This window comes from Microchirus variegatus (assembly GCF_963457635.1).
Source record: "Microchirus variegatus genome assembly, chromosome: 11".
Taxonomy (NCBI): domain Eukaryota; kingdom Metazoa; phylum Chordata; class Actinopteri; order Pleuronectiformes; family Soleidae; genus Microchirus; species Microchirus variegatus.
This window is the reverse complement of record NC_139812.1, coordinates 20373637-20397922: the sequence shown is the minus strand read 5'-3', so window position 1 is coordinate 20397922 and position 24286 is coordinate 20373637. Positions and strand designations below refer to the sequence as shown.

Below are 24286 nucleotides of genomic sequence, written 5' to 3'. Positions count from 1 at the left end.
ATCCAAAATTTGACAATTAAAAAAACAACAAAAACTTTTGGTCCAAAATTTTACAAAAACGCCATACTATACTATGTCGTCCAAAATTTGACAATTAAAAATACAACAAAAACTTTTGGTCCAAAATTGGACAAAAACGTCATACTATACTATGTCATCCAAAATTTGACAATTTTTTTGAAAACTTTTTTTTGGGCCAAAATTTGACAAAAACGTCATACTATACTATGTCATCCAAAATTTGACAATTAAAAAAACAACAAAAACATTTGGTCCAAAATTGGACAAAAACATCATAGTATACTATGTCGTCCAAAATGACAATTTTTTGGAAAACTTTTTTTTGGTCCAAAATTTGACAAAAACGTCATAGTATACTATGTCATCCAAAATTTGACAATTAAAAAAACAACAAAAACTTTTGGTCCAAAATTTTACAAAAACGCCATACTATACTATGTCGTCCAAAATTTGACAATTAAAAAAACAACAAAAACTTTTGGTCCAAAATTGGACAAAAACGTCATACTATACTATGTCGTCCAAAATTTGACAATTCTTTTGAAAACTGTTTTTTTGGTCCAAAATTTGACAAAAAACGTCATAGTATACTGTCATCCAAAATTTGACAATTAAAAAAACAACAAAAACTTTTCGTCCAAAATTTTACAAAAACGCCATACTGTACTATGTCGTCCAAAATTTGACAATTAAAAAAACAACAAAAACTTTTGGTCCAAAATTGGACAAAAACGTCATACAATACTATGTCGTCCAAAATTTGACAATTTTTTTGAAAACTTTTTTTTGGTCCAAAATTTGACCAAAACGTCATAGTATACTATGTCATCCAATATTTGACAATTAAAAAAACAACAAAAGCTTTTCGTCCAAAATTTAACAAAAACGTCATACTATACTATGTCGTCCAAAATTTGTCAATTTTTTTGGAAACTTTTTTTTGGTCCAAGATTTGACCAAAACGTCATAGTATACTATGTCATCCAATATTTGACAATTAAAAAAACAACAAAAACTTTTCGTCCAAAATTTGACAAAAACGTCATACTATACTGTCATCCAAAATTTGACCATTTTTTGGAAAAACTTTTTTTCATCCAAAATTTGACAAAAACATTGACATACTATAATATCCATCCATCCATTGTACGACCTTTTTTTTTATTTTGGACGACATGCTAACCTATGGTCATGACCTTTTTGTCAAATTTTGGATGACATACTACAAAAAGTCTTAAATGTTCCAAAACCCTACCACTAATGTCAAAACAATTTTTACATTACCAAAAAAATACAAAAATGACTTAATGTTACAAAAATGTTGGACACAAAGTTCCACAAACATGCCTCTAATATTCAAAAAATGGAAACTAGCGTGCAAAGATATTTTGTATGTCACCAAAAAGTTAGAAAATGCTGTCATGTTAAAGAACACATGTTCAAAACATAACAAAAAGTAATGTTAGCACATTTTCAAATATGTGAAATTTGTGTGTGTGAATTTTTACGTGAAAAACAACAATTGAGTAAGGTCAGACTCCTCCTCCTTGTGGAACGTACAATAACAGCATTTTCAATTCCTCATTCATTTCAATCCTGATAATTGTAAGCTCTCAACAATTAACTTAATATCACGATACGTAATAACATATTTATTTTGTCTCACGTGAGTGAGTGAGTGTGAGGTGAAAAGCATGAAGGTCACATGGACATTTATAATAAACGGTGTCACCTGGACGTCAGAGGCAGCTGCTCTTTCTTATAAATATGTAATCACTTCAGGCTTCTGTGCTGTTAAAGAGCCCGACATGCTGTCATTATACAATCACAATAACACCGCTATGAATGGATGACTCAAATTATAGCAAAAATGTTTGTGTTTATATGCATGCACATATAAAAAATGAAGACAAATATTGTTAAAACGAAGTGAAAATGTTTCAATTTTTTGCTCCTGATCAATAATTTACAGTTTTTTTTCCTGCATTTTAAATGAACTGAAGAAAATAATCAATAAAAAAAATGACAAGCCACAATAAAGTGTGTCATTTTTGTGAAGCGCTTGGTGGACGACATTATTTGGATGATAGTGAAAGTAAAAATAATTATTATGCCGTTGGAATTGATCTGGCCTGATGGTGTACTTCTGCTCTCCTCATTCTTTTTTTCAAGGATTAAGAAGTCATTTTCTCTGTGTGTGTGTGTGTGTGTGTGTGTGTGAGGGAACGAGGGAGGGGGACAGTGGGGGGGGGGGGAAAGAAAAGGTCCAGTCTTTACGAGGCCAGCCATGCGTACACGTCTGTGTTTTGCCTCTGAGACAATGGGTGCAGATGGTCGGCCCGCTGCAGATGTGACCAAGCCTGTAACGGACGCCTGTGAGAGAGCGACTACACCCTCCCATGGAGTCTATTTCAGCTGCCTGGCAAGGCCTCACACACACACACACCACTGGTTTTCATGACTTCAGAGGACATTTCATGGACTTAATTTCCTTAACCGTAACTTTAAAACATGTCTTCACCTTAAACTGCAGTCAATTTACTGTATGGTGACTTGATTTTTGTCCCTATAAGTAAGACAAACAAGTCCCCATAGTGTGACCTGTAGTGTAAACAGATGTAGGTCCCCACAACATAAAGAATACCAGATACACACACACACACACACACACACACACGTTTGCACAGCTTGTCTCCTTAACACACAGCATTAACTTCCATTCATTTAAACAGCCATGAATAAAAGTATCACTACTATTTAAATATGAGCACTAAACTGAACCAGTTCCTCAAAACATGTGTTTCTGGCCTGTTTCTGCAGGACATTCTATATGAAGACATGTCAACATTGTCCACTGACTGTGTCTATGTGTTAAAAATAAGTCGAGTCAGACGCAAAACTGTCATCTGTGTGTGTGTGTGTGTGTGGAAAGCTGACCCACTGTAGGTTGGTGTAGAATGTGACCCCAACTGGAGTAATCTGAAAAGCCTGTGGATTACACCAGCAGCTCGGCTGTCACACACTGAAAGGAGGAGGCAAAGTCACACACTCTATCTATCTATCTATCTATCTATCTATCTATCTATCTATCTATCTATCTATCTATCTATCTATCTATCTATCTATCTATCTATCTATCTATCTATCTATCTATCTATCTGCTAGCCAGTTATCTATATCTGCTAGCTACTTGTATATCTATCTGCTAGCTAGTTATCTTTTTATCTGCTATATAGTCATCTTTATATCTGCTAGCTAGTTCTCTATCTATCTGTTAGCTAGTTATCTTCCCTATCTATCTGCTAGCTAGTTCTCTATCAATCAATCTATCTATCGATCTATCTGTTATCTATCTATCTATCTATCTATCTATCTATCTATCTATCTATCTATCTATCTATGCATCCATCTATAACAGACACAGTTCACCATGGTTTTATGGTGTGAAGAGAGTGACAGTGGAGTCTTTCCTCTGTTGTTTGAAAAACAAACTAAAAAACAATAGGTGACCTTTGCCCTGAGGTCACAGCAGAGGGTCAGACATGCGTCACCTGCTCCGTCCTCTCTGTTTAGTTAACGCTGTCAGGAGCTGGAAGACGTCTCAGTGTTGTCGTGGTAACAAAAGCAACAGGGTGTTTCCATATTCTTCTAATTCTACCACATTTTGACTTTGACTTTTGTTTTCTTATCAATGTAGATTGCATTTAAAAAAAAAAAAAAAGACGTGGTGTTATTATAATATTGCCACCCAGTTACAAAATTATTAGCATGTTTTGAATTGTACTGCTCAAAAACACGGTTTTCACTGTAGTTTCTTGTCCCCACCCCATCCTTGCACTGCTGTTGTATACACAAAAACGCTCCCTCAGTCAGGTCTGATAGTTTTCAGATGAAGGACACGGCTAACAAATAATGCTACATTGTTTAACAGAAAACATTAACAGCAGAAATCAGCAAAAGTTACGCACTGTAGCTTTAAGTTTCACAAAGACAAAGAATCAAACGATCAAATATTTATTGTATGAAGCAAACTAACTTTTTGACCTCATCTTCCTCGCCTTATGTCACAGGAGGTCTGTGTCAGATGGGGGGGGGGGGGGTTGGTGAAGGTATTGATCTCGTTACACCCCCCCACAACATGAACACCTGTTGGAGACACCAAATCCCCTCTTTGTCCCCCCCCCACCCCCTCGTCCCCTCTCGGTGCATTACCATGACAACAGCCATTCATATCATGGCTGCAGACTGATTATACAGCTCCACATAGGCAATTATCAGTGAACGGGCTGCATTGTTTCAGGGCGACGCCACGTTTTCTCCTCTTTTAAGACAGAGGGAGGGGTGAGGCCAGACCGTGAGAGTAGTTTTCTACAAAGCTTTATTTCATTTGTCTGTTAGAAGTGGAACATCATCAGGCTTTAGTTTCATATCGGACCAGAACGTGGCGTTTAAAAAAACCTGCTCGAGAGTGGAAATAAGAGGCGATAGATAGCGTCACAATATCTTTTTCAATAAACCAAGAAAGCAATAATAATAATAATAATAATAACAATACTAATAATACAGCGACGGAAACATATCCCAGTTTTTTCTTTATTACATCGGGTAGAAGCAGTAGAAGGGGCCGACTTTGAGCGCCATGGAAAAAAAAAAATGCAAATAACAATGTAAACAACAGAGGAAACAAGAGAACTACAGGCAAACAAATGACACTGGGAATAATAGTACTATACAGTCTGTTAACTCAAGTGTTCAGTCAACGAGAAGCTTCATTACGGTGGATAGAAATAATAATAAAAAAAAACCCAGAATGACAGAAAAATATATATATGAATGTTATTAGATTGTACATCACATTTCTATGTTTTTAACATTTGGTTTAGTTTGTAACAAAAAAGAAAAGAAATATTTACAAAAGGCAAAGAGTTCACTTTCTTTTTAGGTCCAAACTAGGGCTGCAACTCATCAACGGGTTATTTTCACAATCAGTTCATCTGTCAATCATTTTCTCGGTTTATCATGTTTAGCAGTTTTCTCTAAACGAGGGGGTTCTCAAAGACTGGGGCGGGACCCTCGCGTGGATCGCGGAAGATATTTTTTTGGGACCCCAAACATTTGTTTTCTATGTTTTAAATGACATGCAGAAAATTAAGTGTTGAGGAAACACTGTCCTAAAGTAAAAAACAAAACAAAAAAAACAACTGTCTTCTATTCTCCTCAAACCAAAAAAATAGATTCACATTTATGAAAAATACAAAAAAAAGACGACAAGTGTTTCCTAAACATTTACATAATCAATTACTCTGTCAGTTATTATTTTTTCTTTGGTTAATCGTTTTTTTTGTCAAGAAACCAGAAAATATTTTGGGTTCCCAAAGACTGGGTCAGGATCCCAAAAAATAGTTAAATTACATGTTTTAAATTACATGCATACAATTAAGATTTAAGAAATTTGCCAAACCTCTCTTAAAAATGATTAATTTACCAATTTAAAAATGATAAAATAAGGTGTAAATGACAATTGTTGCTGTGATTTGGGTCACAATATTTTCATAAAATCATAAAAAAATTGGGCTATTATAGAACGTTAGGAAACAATGTCCAAAACTAAAAGCGACTGTCATTTTTTCCTGGTTTCAGAAACCAGAAATTATTCACATTTATGAAGCTGAAAAAAACAACAAAAAAGGACAAGTATTTCATATACGAGGGGTTCCCAAAGAAGGGATGTTATTAGGAAATAAATTTGCAAAAAAACAAAAACCGAAAATATTCACATTTATGAAGCCGAAAAGAAAACGACAAAACGTGGTTGAATTCATTAATTGTTGCAGCCCTAGTGAAAACAAAACCATTCACATTATCGACTGGGATGTAAATATATATATAAATGGTCCTCTATTATACTTTATACCAAACTCTTAACATTGGCTGCAAAAGAAAAAAAAAAACTTTTCCAAAAAAAAAAAGTTGCCATCAAATGAACATTTGAATAAAATCCATCAAAAACACCAACCTTCTCCGGCTCAATCGTCGCACTTTTCATCGTCCGTTCTGTTAAAAAAAAAGTCCCGACTTTGTCGTTCGCAAACGTCTCTCGTCACAATCACAATAAAGCAGCAACTGTGTGAACGACTAACTCACTCACCTAAAAACAACAACAACAACAACAACAAAAACATGAATTATTACTGTTATTATCAAATCACAGCATGTTTAGCATGGGTTAGTTTGTAATGTGAATACAGTTTGTTATTAAAACTATCATTTATTAACCTATTGAACACTATATTGTTATATATATGTATATATGTGTGTGTGTAATATAAACCGACATATATTATTATTACAGGATTGTGTGTGTATATAGCTATGAATATGTTTGGATAAATCGTACGTTCGTCTCGTGAGGCGTTTAATCTGAACGTGTTCAGCCACCACTGTCATGTGTGATTATTACAATTTTTTTTTTTTTAAATTGTTAGACAATTTTTTTTGTATACATTCAATGATTAAAAAAAAAAAAAAAAAAAAACTTGTGCAAAAAAAATTAAAATAAAACCACAAATAAGTAACAGGCCTCAATCTGATGTTTTACACACACATCGAAACCTTAACATCAGATTCACTGTTCACTTAAAACCGTTTTTTTTTTTTAAAGTTTACTGAGCCCTTCATGAGTGTTCAATCCAAAAATTTTCAATGGAGGGGTAAAAAGATCACCCATTTAACATGGAACAGTAGCTGTGAACGAGGGAAGATGTGCCGGGAAATAAAAGCACTGTCCTGGGAGACTCTCATGACTTTAAAAAAAAACTAAAAATCAAAAATTTTTACTTCCCTTAAACGAGCCGGCAGTTCATTTTTTTTCTTACGTTAAATGCTCTCAGGCTTCAGTCTTTTCTTTCTCCTCCTTCTTTTTCTTGCTCTTTTTCAAGAACGAAGGCGTGCGGAACTTCTTCTTCTTCTTCTTCGGGGACTTGGCCTGGCTCTCCGGCGTCTGAGCGCCGTCGCCCGTCTTCTCCTTGATGGAGATCTCCACCGTCTCCGAGGTGCTCAGCTTGGAAATCTCGATGCTCAGGTCCTCGTCCAGCTCCGAAAAGTGGTCCTTCCCGTTGGGTATCGAGTCTGCGAGCGAGATGAAGGAGTTAAGAAGCGGAATCGTACAGTCGCGGGGTTTTTAAAATAAATATGTTAAAATGGTACGAATGAATCACCTTTAACTGGCGTCATCATGGGAGAGAGGGACAGGGAAATGGTGGAGCCGTCAAACGTGGTCATCTCATCTGCATCGGTGGCATCTTCATCCTCTGTGTAAGTCATTTAAAGGTGCATTATGTAATAAATCTAAATCAACTGGCCATAAAATCCTCCTAATATGTCACAGAGACTCAGGAATAATGTTCATATAACAAACTGAACTCACCAACAACAACAGTACAGCCAAAATATTTGCATTAAAAAAATATATTTTACAGACTGCAAATCATGTTTATGTTTTGAAATCATGTTTTGGCATGTGGCGCCACCTACCGCCGTCTACCAATCATTGCAGTCAGTAGAGTCTCAGCTGCCGAGCAACCACGGGTTGCCAGTTACGTTAGAAAACGAAACCTAAAAGACCTCGGTATATAAAAATAGAGCCGCAAGTAATGATTATTCATAAAATCAATAAAATGTCAGCTGTAAAATGTGTGCCGTGATGTAAAATCGCGGATTTTCTCTATGGGATTTGGTGAAACTTTCACACTTTTAAGTGGCTAAGGTCTCTTTATTTTACGTTTTACCTTTGACATTGGAAATTAATCGTTCTCGAATTTGAACGTATGAAAGTTTCCTGCAGTTCTCGTGACCGGTTTCTTTGAGGTTTTTTCTTTGTTTTATTTCTGTGCAACATATGGAGAGATGCAGGCGCCCCCTTGTGGTCACCAAAATACATCACTTGGACTAGTACGTCCTGAGAAATATTAGCTTATTTTCCGCAATTCTGATTATCGCAATAACAGACAATCGGTCAATTATTGAAAGCGCTTTTTTTTGTCTTATTCTACATTGTGTCTTTCAACACGCCGTTTTTTTAATTAATCCTCCTTTTATTTAATACTTTATTCTGTTGTTATCTGGATATTTTAATCTGCTGAAGGGCACTTTTCTGTATGGAAATGATATAGAAATAAAGTTTGATTGACTGAACGGTGGTAAAAATAAAACTGTTTCAGAAATGTTTCCCTCCCACACACACACACACACACACACTATTATCCCGCAGCTAAATTCATGACGAGTACACGACTAGTTTGACACGACTGAAGTCTCTTCAGCATCATCGTCATCTCTCACCGTCACTGCGAACCCACTTCACAAGAACCACGAGCGGATGACATGTTTAACGGGAAGCTTGTTGTTTCTGTGAGTACCATATAAATATATGTGTGTGTATATATATATATATATATATCTATATATATATAGATATATATATATATCTATCTATATATATATATAGATAGATATATATATATGTACACACACAGTCGCTCCATCGTCCAAACTGGCTAATGACACAGGCTTTAACCCTCATACTAACTCCTCATGTGTTGTTTTCACTCCTGATCATTAAAAGAACTGTAATTTCCAGCATTTTAACCCTGTAAATGTCTGTTTTTAAAAATGTATTTCCTTAATTCTTCACACATAAAAAAACAAAAAATGCACATTTTCCAATGTGTTCCCTGTCCTACATAATAAGAACATTCCCTCTGGAGTGATTACACAGCCTGGGGTAAAAACTAATGAGGCTTTTGTTTGCATCATTATTTGTGTGTACGGTCACTTTTAGCACCTCAAGTGCAAGAATCTTACCCTCCATTAAAACATCCCATCATGTTATTTCAATAATTAGAGCAAAAATGATGTAACATATGAAAGAGAATATATAACATATAATAAAATGGTCTATGTTCTGCTTAAAAACTGGATAACGGATCATAGAAGTACAATTCAGAGACATTAAATAATATTGTCAAGACCAGAGGTCTTAAACTTGCTCCCTGTGTCATAATTATTATAATAATATATATATAAATTATTAATTGTTTTGTCATATAAAACACAGACTTTTATTTTGAAATTCTATGAAATATCATCATTGCCATATATTATGTTGTTTTTCCACTTAAGAGGTAAAATAATGATTTAAGATTATATCAGGGGAAGTCAGACATTGCTGTAATCCCTCAAACATGAGCTTTGTCTCTGCGGTTGACCTCCACGACCCCCAAAGGATTATCTTCAAAACATCATACAACCCCATAATCTGCCATGAGGGATGATGTCAATATATGAGCCCCGTGCGAGTCGAGCTGGGATTAACATAGTAAATCCAGAGGAGCTGTGACACACAGTGAGGAAAACACCTGTATGAAGAATAGTAATGAGCACCTTCTTGGCCGTACTGCTTCCTCTCCACCAGGCTCTTGTATTCCTCCAGCACCTTCTCCGTCAGCTCGTTGAAGGGGTTCGGAGGAAGAGAGCGAGTCTGCTCCTCATCCTCGACGATGAAAGCCTGGAAAAGAAAGGGAAAATGAAAAAAGGAATGGACCTTAGGTGATCTCACAGAGACCTGATCAATTCCCCTTTCTCCATGTTGTATGTTCTTTAACCCTCTTATGATTTTATGATCACGATACCTGAATTTATTTTCATTTCATGGCTGTAGAATTCTTCAAAAAACGTTCAATGAGTGAGTGCTTCTGCACCTTTCAATATCTGGCACTGTACTGAGAAGCTGAAGTCACAATGAGGTGAATATCGTCTGTGATTGGATGGTTGTTCCGCAGAAGGCCCAATTTATACTCCTGCGTAAAGTGCTCTGCGTAGGTTACGCAGAGCCTGTGCGTCGTCTCCGACTGCACGAAATATTTTTTAAGTGTCCGACACTCCGTCAAGGGACAACGGAGACGGCAAGAGCTACGATTGGTCCTCAGGACAGGCCAAGCTATGGCTGCTCTGTGCCGGCTCACAGTGCGCACCGAGCGTCCACAGAGGCAGAGCTGATCACCGCCGACAACGTCGCTGCCAAACTATAAATACGTCATATCTTAATACACAAATCACATGTTTAGACTATAAATGGCCAATTTCTCGCCTCAAATTATCTTAAAACTGCGTTCCGTGACACAGAAAAGTGAGAAAACGGCCACTGTTTCTCGGACGCCATTGCTCACTGTAGCCAAAAGCACAACAACCTTGCGCAGCGACCCCTACTGATCGGGCGGGAAATTGCAGCGCGTATCCGTCACCACGATGCAGAAGTATGAAGGCTCGACGGGTCTCCGTGGTTACGCAGTCGGATAACGCATCACGCAGTCGGAGAAGCATAATGTGGCCTGAAGTCCTGAGGGCTACCGTAATGCATGTATATGGGCGCAAAGCTCTATTTCTGTTGCTTTCTGGTAGTTTTGGAATTTTCTAGCTATCACAAACGGTGAAGACAGGACGGTGTTATAAGTACAGTATGCAAGAAATGTATTGTATTGAGTCATGAAATGACCATCATGTGTTATGAGAGATGAAGGAAAGGTTTAATATTTTACACTGGCTACACTGATAATAATGATAAAACCACTTTATACATAATTTAAACTTTCATTCCCAGCCTAAAAACATGACATTGTAAAAAAGAAAAAGAAAAGGTGCAGTGTATAATATTCAGGTAAAACTGGAGATAAAGTAATTATGCTCAGATTTCTGAAAGTGTACGGTCACCTGAATGTTTTACATAACCGCAGAACGAGTCTATTATATTTTTTATTTAATAGTTTTATAGTAAACCGTAAAACTGATTTACTGTGAAACAAGTACGACAGAAGTTAACGCAAAGTGAATTAAAGTAATGAATATACTCACTGGTCCTGGGATGGTGTCCACAACGATGCCTGCTAGCAACTGAGACTTCGGTCCTGCAGTCATCATGTAGCCTCGGTGCTGTTCTTTAATCTGAAATATATATTTAAAAAAAAAGAAAAATTAAACCCAGTTTAGGAATCGTTCTCTTTTTCTCGACAGTCTGACCGAATATGGATCAATCCATCAGCTTTGTTTGGAATTGGGCTTCAGTCAAAACTGAAAATGACTTTATGTTATTATGATTTGAGTTTTCAATCAAAATCACTTGACATTTGAACAAAACTTGTCAGATGTGAGGGTTTGATGCTTTGCTTTGTCAATGCGAGACAAAAACCTGGCCATTTTTAGTCAATTTTGAAATAATTTTGACAAAATAACACAGTGGATTAGAGATTATATTTGATTTTTTTAACCACACACAAGTGATAATTAAATTAAATTAGCATTTAAAAAAAAATAAAAAAATTAAAAGAATGTAAAAATACACGACACAAACAAAAGGAAATTAACAGAAAACATATACAGTATATGTGATATTAAAAACAAGAGCATAAATACGTCAAAATAACTATTAGTAAGTGTATGATCACGATGTTTTCAAACTGACCCGGTTCCTCTTATCCAGAACCTCTGTGGGATTAGTGTTGAGTGGGACAAACTGGTTGGGGTCCTCGATCTTTATTGGGGTGCCCATGCTGTTGCCTGGCTGTGAAGACTTCATCCACTGAGAGAAGATAAAAAAAAAAGAAAAGAAAAGAAGGCAATTCAATAAATGCAGCTTTTACAACCTGCCACAAGAGGGCAGGGTAATCTAAGAGGACGAGCAGCACCAGGCTGAGGATCACAACATCCTACAGACGAGATTACATTGTTAAGTTTCTTGTCACACACCCTGACGTGAGAAACAAACGCACCATGGTTTTGGTCCTGGGGCTGACGTCACCGCACGGCGACGGTTCAGGAACGTTGACCCTCAGGTAGCTGTTGGGCGAGGTGAGCCAGCGGGTTCTCTCTCTCTGCTGCTTCTGCGCCATGAACGTAAAGGGGCTGCGCAGACCCGGCTCGGCGTCCTCCAGCGGCACGGCGGACACCGTGGCGGGGATTTCCACGTCGTTTTTGGAGCGGGGCTTTTCGCGGACAATGGGGTTCCTGTACGGGTAGCCTGTTCTGTATCCCTGGAAGGTCACATGGGGAGGAGGAGGAGGAGGAGAACGCTATCAAACACACAAGTTTCTCAAGTGTTCTCTGTCACAGGTTGGGGAGGAACTCTGCAGTGTGTTTTTACAGCATTCTCTCCCGATTATCCCCCCCTGAATAAGACATAGGAACGATGAAAAAAACACAACATACACAAAGAGGACGAGCGTTGCAACAGCGTTTCGTTTACACAATGCCGTTAAATATTTAGACAACGCTGTACATACAAACAGCATATTTGCAGACATGCCCACTCTCAGAGGGGAAAAGATGAAACTTTAGGTTTTGAAAGGCGTCTGCTGCGCGTGGTTAACAATACATCAAAGGGTCCGGGGGGGGGAAAAGACGAGCAGAAAACGACGGACTGTCGGTGTCCTCCTGCAATCAAAACAGAACCTCGCGCAAGCTTTGTTTGTTACAGACATAAGAAAATCTGTGTGAGTTTGGAATTGTTTTTTTTACCAAATGACGCTTTTATTTGTAGGCTGGATTAGCATTTATCTCTCTATTAGTTCAGGGAAGGTCCATCTGTCTGTCTGTCTGTTCATCACAGAACTGTCCAATAGTTTGTTTGACAGGCTTCAAACTTGGCAAGTATATTACCGAGAGCACCTCAGTGCGAGCGGAGACGAGAAACGCGACCGATAAAGAGCTGCTTTCGGCCCGGTCTCGCGCGGAGAAAACACTGCCCTCACCTTCCACCTTCCTTTGATCTGAATGCGGGTTACCGCGGCAACCGTGGTAGTAAATTACACACTTTTAATGTTCTTGACTAGTGGTTCTCAAGCTTTTTTTAATGCCAAGCACCACCCGAGTGTAAAAATAGGCCGAGCAAAGTCAGATAAGGACTTTTGACGCGAGGCAGATTTATCCTCAAAAAGATCATTTACTCTCTCGTCGTCGTCGTCGTCGCCGTCATCATCCTCTTCCTCACATATATTTCAGACACTGGTATATAGAGAAATTTGATTAAGATGGAGGCAGAGATAAGGTGAATCCAATGACTATTATTAGGACCGAGCACGAATGATAGGGGTCAAAACGGCACCAAAGGTAAACAGAGGAAAAATTGAGTTCCACTGAATTGCCTGAAACTTGGTGGGAAGATGTTACAGCCCAAAACGAACAAAAAAGTCGATCAGAACTATGGCCTGAACTCAACAGGAAGTTGGCCATTTTGAATTTTGGCAATTTGCACCCTATGTAAATGAGCGACATACCGACATAAATGTGTTTAATTATCTGTTTAGGTCCACTCTGATCACATACTCTGGTATATACAGTAGAACAGTATTTCTTATTACCACCAGAGGTAGCTCTACCACAGTTTGATAACCATGCTTCTTAGAAGAACTGTGCGCAGATCCCACTTTGACATTTGTTTGGATTAATCACTTTTTTTCCATGTCCACATCCAAATCTACTAACATCTTTAACACCAACATTAGCTGCAGGTTTTTAAAGGGCAAACCTTTAAAAACAGGCGACTGACACCTTTCCCCAGTGCTACTGGATAAGTTTGCCCTTCTACTCATTTCCTCCAGAGTGAGTCTTGAACGCACCATAAGCAACCAACACAGTGGAAACACAGAGCACACACACACACACACACACACACACACACACACACACACACACACACACACACACACACACACACACACACACACACACACACACACACACACACACACACACACACACACACACACACACACACACACACACACACACACACACACACACACACACACACACACACACACACACACACACACACACACACACACACACACACACACACACACACACACACACACACACACAGAGGAGAGCACCATGGACACCAGTGTCTTTCACTCCACTCTCTCCCTCAATCTCAGCAGTGATGCAGCCATTTTAGACCACGGCGTACATAATAACTTTGTGCCAGTGAGAGTGCCGAGTCAGAGTCTAGACTGCCAAAATAAAGCAGCGGAGGAAGAAATTTGCTTATTCATTAGGGAAGGGTGTCTCGATTGTATAACTATCTAAATAAACAGCCCGGTATTAGGAGTGACTGATTTTCATCCATTCCCACAACTGACAAATCACACATATATTTGATTTTTTATAGAGTCAGTGGACAAGCCAAAAATATAGAACACAGCAACATTTACAGCTGGCGTCAGAGATGTTATTCTTTTGATAACTTCCTGTCAGTTCCTGCTATTAGCTTTCCCTCTCTCTCTCTCTCTCTCTCTCTCCTACGTCACCTGATAAACACATTTGATAATTCCCACAACCCTTCATGATAAACTTTTGTGGGAATACAGGATATTGGAAAAGTTACAACTGTCATTTCCCTAAAAACAAGGAATCAGTTTCACTGAATCAAACACTTTAATGGCGCTTTTCCTTTAGCGATAGTACCTGGTACCTGGTGCTATTTGGTACCTGCTCTGTCGAGGTGCCAAGCGAGCTGAGCCGATACTAAAATGTGACGTCAACAGACTGATTGGTCAACATTGATCAAACCGAACAATGTTGAACTGTCTAAAATCTCAACATTTAACAGAGGAGTCCGGTGTATTTTGGCGACAGCACTGCCGAAAGATAGCGATCAAGAGCCGAATCACAACGCGTTCAATCGTATATCCACTGATTCTAATGATTCAGTTACACCTAAAACAACTGGTTTGCCCGTCACTATTAACAACGCCACGGCAGTTTCACGCAGCTGTGCTATGACGAGCCCGTCCATCTTGAGGACTATCTTTACTATGAAGTAATGGAAAACAAAGATGACTGATGATACCAAACCGAGTAAAATCAAGTCGAGTAGAGCTGGAACTGTATAATGTAAAAGCACCATAAGCCTTCATAGCTATCGTAATAACTCAAACTTAAGTTAGCAAACTCTTTGACTGGATAGTGTCGTGAAAATGCAGGTTACCAGCATAAAAGCTCCCCGAGACTAAAGAAACCCATTCCACTGACCAAACATTCTAAATCAGCAATCGCTGTAAAAAGAGGAGGAAAAAAAAAACGTACAAGCTTGAGTTAATGACACTCAAATGAACCGAGTTCATTCAAACTACAGTTAGTTCAGGACCAACTGAAGTTTTCATTTGAGTGCATTTCATCAGACAGCAAATGCTCAGACAAAAAGGCCATTATTCTGTTTGTTTGCTTCTCGATTGTGACTCTTTTTTTTTCTTCACAAAATGACGGGACAGATGGTTGGATTACAGATTGAGGAGAAGTTTTCTCATTGACGTACTGTGTCTCCTCATCCACATTCCTCACGTGTTTGTACAAAAGAGTTATCTCTCTGTTCCAATCCCCGTGTTTGCTTTATGACAGTAACAATATATCATTTTTTTTCATTTTATATTGTTGCTGTAAAACAAGATGGCTCGCTCTAATTCATCTTCTCCTTTCCTCCTGTGACTTTTAGTGCAACCGGGGCTGGAGTCGTCTTTGTTTTGGATTGCACCGTCGGGATTACTTCCAGGATTATCTCGTCCACAAACACGAGCAAACTCATCCGGCCTGGAAGAACAGACCTCCCGTTGCTGTTGACTCTACTTTGAGCCGACGTATTTCGACAGTGTGTTTGAGAAAACGCCAAATCCTATTTCCAAATTGACTCCACTGGACGACTTTCGCTCAGTGATTGTGTGGTCTCTGTGTTGCTCCAACTGCCCACAGCACGCCTCGCCACCTGGAGGCTATGATTGAGCGAATGGGAAGGCTATGATCGCACAGCTGCAGCCCCACCGCAGCCACGGTTGTTAGAGAGAAGCTCACTCAAACAGACACAGTCTGACATGTTCGGCGCTCACAGATTGTCAGCCTCTGGTTATTAGCAACGTGGTTAGAAGAGCAGAGTTTAACAGAAATGACCCATGAGTGGCCGCAGAGAAACACATGGGGCTGTCTCAAATGTTTATTTTGTTTTTAATCTCATGATTGTTTTTTCTGATCAGAAGACTAATGTATTTGCTCATAACTTGATTTATATAACTAGGGCTGCAAATAACAATTACTTTGTTAAACTACTACAGCTACAATAGAAAGAAGAGAACAGAAAGCTTTGTTGAAGGCTATAACGTATTATAGTCAATCACAAATAGTGTTAGAGCTGAAACAATGAATCGATTATTAATCGATTACTAAATTAATCGTCAACTATTTTTTATAATTGATAGTGGGTTTGATGCTTTTATCATTATTAAAACAAGATTTCTGATTGTTTTAGCTTCTTAAATGTAAATATGTCTTTCTTTCTTTGCTCCACATAACAAAGAAAGTATTAAAACTGAATAATTTTGGTTTGCGGTCAAAACAAGACATTCGAGAACATCGTCATGTCCAGGTTTGACCAACACTGATCAAGGTTTTTTAACATTTTCTGACATTTTATGGACCAAACGATTGATTGATAAAATAATCCACGGATTAATCGATTATGAAAACAATGGTTGGTTGCAGCTCTAGATAGTGTATCAATATTATTGGTCCAATCATAGACTGCGTATAAAAAGTAGACGTAGTCTGAAGACATTTATATTTTACTCAAAACTTGTAGACGGATGGAGCCCTTCGTCCGTTGTTTGCTTTCATTTCATCCATCATTGTGCGCCCAGCAGGGGAGCTTACGATGATAGACGATACCACTGGAAATCGTGGGGGCAGTATAGAATCAATCGTCCAATCAGTCAGAAAAATAAAGGTGAAGAAGCAACGTATACTTGCAGTGCCCAATTTAAAACTGGCTGCCAAAGCTTGTTGGCTCATCCCCGCAGCCAAAAAACAGAGAGTGAGTGCCAGGAGTGCCAGGCTCTGTGGATTAATTTGAGGGGAGGTTGTCAAAAGTCGCAGAGGACATACGGAAATATTGAAAATGCCTCATGGACATGACCAATGAGTAGTGTCACAACATTTAAGTACTGCCACAAAAATCTTCCTGCGTTTCAGTCTATTTCCGATCATTTCGGCACAATAAAATAACCTCTTCAATGGTTGCTATGTTTGTTGAGGCCTGCAACGATGGTACTCAGCACTGCCCTCTAGAGGAAGGCACACTCAAAAGACACATGGATGTAGGGTGGTGACGGAGATACAATGTACGTAAAATGCACAAAAATGTAGTCAAAATAAATAAATAATATATTGCATAGCCACCAGGGGGCAAATAGAACTTGGTTTGAATGAATGAATGAATGAATGAATGTGGGGAAAAGAGACAACTTCCCACTTGATTTATAATGGCAATAAACGAGCTAAAAAAAGTCTCAATCGGTATTTTCAGGTCTTTTTCAACAGTACATGATGTCGGGCAGAAGATTTAGAATTCTGAACGGACGCCAGTATTGTTTTCATGAATGATTACGCCATTAGCTGTAAACGTTGAAAAATGTCGAGCTGCCTTTTCCCAAACCTCGAAACGATGATGATCTGAAAATGTCTTGTTTTGTCCACAAACTGAAATTATTCAGTTGTAATGATGTCTTTGTTAAATGGAGCAAAGAAAACAGACAATATTCACATTTCAGAAGCTAAAAAAAAAAAAAAAAAAAGATATCAGAGGACTTGAATTAATTACTTAAAAAAAAACAAGAACTCAAACAGAGTAATTGATTAATTAATCATTGCAGCTCGGAAAAGCTTCCATAATTCAGAAAATGCTTTTCTTTATCTCTCTGTTACACCATTTTCAAATTTGTTGACCTCTGTCAACTAATCGCAGCGGCCCGACAGACACAGTGTTAAAAAACTAAGGAAAAGTGTTTTTGATTTTTTTTACATAATCATAAAAGTTTACATTAACTCTAAATCATTTTCTCAGATTTACAGATTCGTCTAAACAAACACGTCCTGAGGAAATTAGCCCGAGACAGGAAAGCCAGAGCACGATCGGGAGGGTCAGAGTTCACTCACCAGGTTGTCCAGCATCCTCATTAGGGACTCGTACTCTGCCTCGCCTACTTTCCACTTGACCTCACTGTCTATCGCCACCCCGGCAGAGGCCACTCCCTGAGTCAGAGGTTTAAACTTCTCCCTGTCCAACAGCACAAGGTTGTCCGTGCCGCCTGAACATGCCAAAGCATTCACCTACAAAAACAAACAAGAAAAACAAGACAAAACTCAATCGACACACTTTACTTTTGTGTTAAAAGCCACTGTCGACTTTCCCCTGTTGTATTGCTTTACTTGTTTACACAAAGAACTGTCTGTTTCAGAATTCTCTTTTTTCAAAGCTACAGTGGGATTTTCATTTCAAACGGAATAGTAATTATGTGCAAACAGAGCTGTCGAAAGTGTCAAAAACAAAAGGAAAAACTGATACAGAGTCCAGATGCGTCAGGACGATGGAGAGTCTCAGACGCACAGCAGGGCGCCACCTGGCTCTGACTGCGAGCAGTGCGCTCTGACACATATCCCACTTCACTTTGTTCATACTATATGGCTTTCCTTTCATTTTATATCACACAAAAACGTAAATTCCAAAAAGTGTGTGCGTGTGTGTATAAAGTTCTACAAACTAGTTTTGAAATTGTTTTGGCCAAAATGGTGCCGTTACTTTTGATGTGTGGGAACCCTGCAGATGATAAAATTTAAGGACTTTCCAGCACCAATTCCCTCAAATCCAAGGACAATAAGAGCCGCTTTGTCCATGGCGTCCACCATTATTGATTTGCAGCACGCTGTGCATCTGGACAAGTGATTGTCCTTGGGATTGTGGTCAAAGTCAGTCTTTTGTCTTTTTTTTTTGGTGAGACAGAGATCTTCTGTCACTTGCTCTCTCTTGCTTTACTCGCCCATTGTTGTGCGCTGAATCTCACGTCAACGGCGAAGAGTGACAATGGACAGTGTCCACAACACCGCTAGTGATAATGACTCTACGTAGGCCTAGTCCACGTACGTGCAGGTCATGAAACAGTAGGTGGCATTTACACTGCTCTGTGTCTATTTATGGGGATTTTCAAAAGCCATAAAGGGCCTTCATTTTTTTTTTTTTTTTATTCAAAATTTGCAAACTCTTCAAGGATCGATGGGAACCCTGTATGACAAAGGTTAATGTCACCAAAAGCACTCAAAGACCACAGACCTCCACCGAGGCGTCAACACTTTTAACATAGCGTCATCTGAAAACTAGCTAGCTATTACCATCTTAAATAAGCATGACAGCATTCATGCTCATCTGTAAAGATGCCAAATCTGTAATCTGGAACAGATCGGGATGAAGCTGTAGAGTTCTCTGCATACACATACCAAAATTGTCAGTTTTGATTTTTACACTTTTGCCCATTATAAGAGATGGGGATTTCTATAAATATTTGATAATTATAAATAAATCAGTGGATAGATTCTTATCAAAATTTAATGGGAACACTCTTGGGTGATCACCTGCCCCATCACAAATCATTCGGATTGATCCGACACAAGCTGTAGACAGGAAGCTGCTAACAGAAGGACAAACTTAGAGGTGTACTGTACTGTAGGTAGAAAAATAGGACTTTTTACCTGCACCTCACAGGCTTGCTGTGAGTGGTACGCATAGTGAAAGGCTTCTTCTACGGTTTCTCCCAAAGCAAGCAGCCCATGGTTCCTCAGGATCATCACCTGCACAACACACACACACAAAAACAACAAATCAGATGTTTAATAGCACACCATTGTCTTGTGTGGCTCCATTCATACATGCATATCATCCATGTTGTACGATATAATGATGGATGGATCTTTGCTTTTTTTGCACATTTAAAAACTAAATATTAAATCGTCTTTTCAATGTGCCAGACACTTGTCCATTAAATTACATTTCAATCTTGTCAGTTAACCAATAATTCAAATCCAAAACACACATCCCTCAGGCAAGTGCATTTATTAGTTCAACATTAATGCAAAAAATGGATATAAAAGAGCTCAAACTGCACCTCGGAGTGTGATATAATAACTTCGTTCCTATGAAAACGAGTGTACCACTAATGGAGTCCCTTTGGCTTGACAGTACCTTGGCAGTCGGGCCCAGCGCCTTCTGAAACTCCACCTTCTCCTCTTTATTATCCAGGCTGCCATGGTAACCAAAGCAGCTCACATCTCCCAGAAGCAAAGCCTCCTGAGAAATGGGCAGGACTCCACATTTCATCGAGGACACCTGTTAACGTTGGATAAAAGGCGACTGAGACAGTGACAAACCAACATCTGAATAGAAGCCCTTTCTTTCTCTTTCTCTCTCTCGCTCTCTCCACTTCTGCTTTCAGGCATAAATAAAAACATAACATTAATGTTCATGACATGCTGCGCATTTTACAACCAAGCTTCAAAGGAAATCACGTAACAGGGTGTTTGCATCTAAAGTAACCAAACGCAGCGAGGCTGCTTTTAATACAGGCCCCTCTAGTGGAAAATAAGCATTTAGCAGCAGGTTGAATCTTTGATTACAATGAAGCCTGTATTGTACTCACAGCTGCTGTAGCAGGACTTTGCATGTGGATGATGCACCTCACGTCTGGGCGCATGGAGTAAATGGCGGCATGAGGCTCGAATCCAAATTGGTCGACGGACAGTTCGGTGGATCCCTGATCCACCACGTCACCAATTATGTTCACCTTCACCTTCACGTGGCAGGAGAATAGAATTGGATGTTAGGTTATGTTTAAATGAACTCTGTGGAGTCATACAGTAAACAAAGCTGTGTTTACAATTTGGGCTGCATCTAACAATTGTTTTCAAAATGGATTCATCAAAAATGTCAGAGCAAAAGGGTAGATTTCATTGATGTATTTGCATTTGTAATTTTGACAGACTTTGAAGGGAAATCGGTTTTCTTTTAAACTTCCACCACTACGGGCTCCCATGGTAGGTTTAACTAGGTTTTATGCATCATTTATTGGGTTAGGTTATTTACTGTACATTTATTACTGCTGGACCTCAGTAACAATTTTGGCTCTCTGTGTTTTTGACTAGGGATGGCACAATAACACTCTTTTTGTGTTTGATGCCAATACCAATATCACAGACTTGAGTATCTACCAATACCAATATCAGTCCTATAGAGTGATTGTAGACCTTTTAAACTATTCTTCTCCTAAAAAAAAATAAACTGCACTGATTTTAAGTCTGTCCAATTTATCCCATCCTGTGATTTTGACTAGTATTGCGAGTGTATAGGCTCATCCCTGCGTTTGACATGTTGAATGACAATAATGTGAAATGTTATAAAGCAGAAAGCTTAAATAAACACAAAGTAAAAACAAAACCTGTTTTGAATAGTTTCTTTGTCAATTGGCGTTTGTTTTTAAGAATAATTAAAATTGGTGTGAGAGAACCAGAGGTTTAATTTTTAAGCCATATTGTGCGGCCCTAATCTGTCCGTCTGCTCAATTCTTCATTTTCAAATTTCGGGGGTTTTCCATTTAGTTGGTTTACAAAAAAACAAACCAAAAAAACACTGCTGGGCATCTTTGCGGAGCGCACTTAGTGAAACTCATGACAACCCATGACTCGACACTGCACTATGACTCACAATTGGAAAATGACAACACACACACACACTCTTGTTTTTACATAGTCCTTTACCCTAACAACTGGCCATAAAATCCTCCTAATGTCACAGAGGCTCAGGAATAATGTTCATATAACAAACTGAACTCACCAACAACAACAGTACAGACAAAATATTTGCATTAAAATTTTTTTTGCAGACTGCTAATCATGTTTATGTTTTGAAATCATGTGGCGCCACCTACCGCTGTCTACCAATCATTGCAGTCAGAAGAGTCTCAGCTGCCGAGCAACCACTGGTTGCCAGTTACGTCAGAAAAAGAACCCAAAAAGACCTCTGTATTTTGAATTTGAATGTAGTAACCGTTTTTGGCCACATTCTTACATATGGCACCTTTAACCTTAGTCAAAATATCCCCACAATGAAAGGTTTATAAGGTTGTTTTTGGACCTCACAAAGACATAAATCACACACACACAAAAAGAGACACTGTGCTTACCAAATTTGCTGCCGTCACCTCAGCGAATGACAGACCTCGTGGGCTGATAAGAACGTGATCCTGCTCTTTACTGACGCGCACCTGAGACGACATGAGCATATTAGCATCCTTAGTTATTATAAAACACAACAATATAACAATCATGTACATTCCTGAAGCATCTACTTCACAGCTTTTGTGTACGAGCGAGTGTTTTTGATGCGTTTCTCACTCAGCAGATTCTGGGGCAGAGATACAAGACCTTGTATGTATATATATTTCTAGCTCTAATGATGCTTCTGCTCGAGTGTCTCCTGCAAGTCCTTTCTTCTGGGTCGACAATCTCGTTACAAAGCAGTGACACCACGGGAGACCAAATTAGATGCTGGTAGGTGCAGAGAGAATGATTTCGCCGATTCAAGGGCACAGACAACTCTGAACCAGCACAGACAAAAAAAACCTACCTTCTATTTCTGAAAAAAAAAACACCCCAAAAAAGAAATCACAGTATGGGTAGATAAAACCCGCTTTCTAGTCTCTGCTTCTGCTTGATATCTTTATCACCTAAGCCTTAGATGATGAGATACGACGCAGAAGCAGCACCTGAGTTTCAAAAGGTCTTCATCACATATCTTGGTGTGATTTCTTGGAATCTCGCTTTTCTGAAGCAGGGATGTTGACAGGTCCCTGACACGTCAAAATCTTAAAAAGGAAACGCATCAAACTCACTGTCCATGCACCTCATTCTTCCATGACAACAATACATCGTGCAGAGTTTCCTCAAAAGTCCTTTTATCGAGGCGGCCTGTTTATTGTTTACTTTTCGATTTGTTTTTATAACTTTGTTGAGATTCTCCTGCGAGCACAGCCACTTTAAAAGTCACTCCTTCCTGCATTTGTGAAGTTACACACAATGACGTACAGCATCTCTGCACGGAGTGTAAACAGCTTCTCGTGTGCGGCTTTATCTGCTGACAATCTGAAAACACCTTTTTCCTCTCGGAGTAAGCGAATGAAATGTTCATTCTCCATTTCTGTAACAGCTGAGTCATCGTTTAAATGTCACAAAAAACTAACAGAGCACATATGGCAAATTGTTGTCATTAAAATGTACCCGAAGACACAAAATTTTGACTTTCATGGCACAGATTTCTAAATCCTGCTCCTACTGCTAAAACATTCTACTGTACATGTTAATTATCACCAAAATATACCAGCACTTAACAGTTTAAAACTACCATTTTCCATTATTTCATTTAATTCCGCAATTGGCTCTTGTGGATCCTGTTTTTTTAATCTTACAAATAAAGGTGATTTCCCCTTTTAGCGTTCCAGCAGACCGAAAGGCTCACATAATGATACACGGGCCGCCGTGCTGCATACATAAACAGGTGAGCACTGGAGCGCGGTTGTGAAGTTGTACTCACAGTAATGTAGGAGCTTGTAAAACGAGCCCAGCTGAAGAGGTCAACAAGCCTGTAGAGGCCGGCCAGTCGGCAACGTCCCGCCTTCTCCCCTTTAGCGAAGGAGGGAGACTCGATGGCGTACAAGTCGTTGACTGGAGTCACCATCCCGAAGCCTGTCACGGGACATAACACAATATTAGAACAGGATTTAGAATTTTTTTAAACATTCAAAAGGTTATGTGTGTGGTTTGCTTGCAAGACATTTGACAGCATCGTCATTTTGAGGTTTAAAGGACATTTTTTGGACCTAAACAATCTGTTAATCGAGAAATCTTTGGTTGCAGCCCTGTTATTGGAGACTTGAGTCTCTACAGTTGCATGGTTCATACACTTTTTCGCCGAGGTCAAATTCAAGCACCTTTTTAAAAATAATTTTTCATGTTTTTTTCAGCACCTCGCAGCAGTGGTGCATTTTGCTATAAACTACCAAAATGGTCATCTAATAAGCACCGTTCAACTGTTCAACAAATCAGCTATTTTAGTTCAAGAAATGCAGCCAGTATTTTAAGCATTTTATCCAAATTTCAAAGCCCCCCGTATGAACCCTGCAGCTGAAACCTAAAAAAAGCCTCTCTCTGAACTCTAAACTGAAGGATATTTTGGACCAAACCACCATATTAGGACATTTAATGATACAGGGCTGTTTTACAGCCACTTATGCGTAAATGAATAGGGCTGCTTTGGCCATTTTCGACACTGACTTTTTCCAAACATTTACAT

The 24286-nt window shown here is 38.9% G+C and overlaps 1 protein-coding gene across 1 annotated transcript in view; it reads right to left on the bottom strand.

Annotated features, from left to right (window-relative positions):
- Positions 1–6907: 6907 nt before the first annotated feature.
- Positions 6908–24286, bottom strand: part of LOC310934342 (gamma-adducin-like) — a gene marked incomplete at both ends in the record, with an annotated part of 22622 nt that continues 5243 nt past the window's right edge. The window contains 12 exons of the mRNA XM_083898038.1: positions 6908–7149; positions 7239–7331; positions 9463–9586; positions 10930–11019; positions 11537–11653; positions 11844–12104; positions 18052–18225; positions 19639–19737; positions 20129–20272; positions 20583–20732; positions 22122–22202; positions 23528–23679. Of these exons, the coding sequence (XP_083754164.1) occupies positions 6908–7149; positions 7239–7331; positions 9463–9586; positions 10930–11019; positions 11537–11653; positions 11844–12104; positions 18052–18225; positions 19639–19737; positions 20129–20272; positions 20583–20732; positions 22122–22202; positions 23528–23679 (1727 nt within the window). The remainder of the gene's footprint in view (positions 7150–7238; positions 7332–9462; positions 9587–10929; positions 11020–11536; positions 11654–11843; positions 12105–18051; positions 18226–19638; positions 19738–20128; positions 20273–20582; positions 20733–22121; positions 22203–23527; positions 23680–24286) is intronic.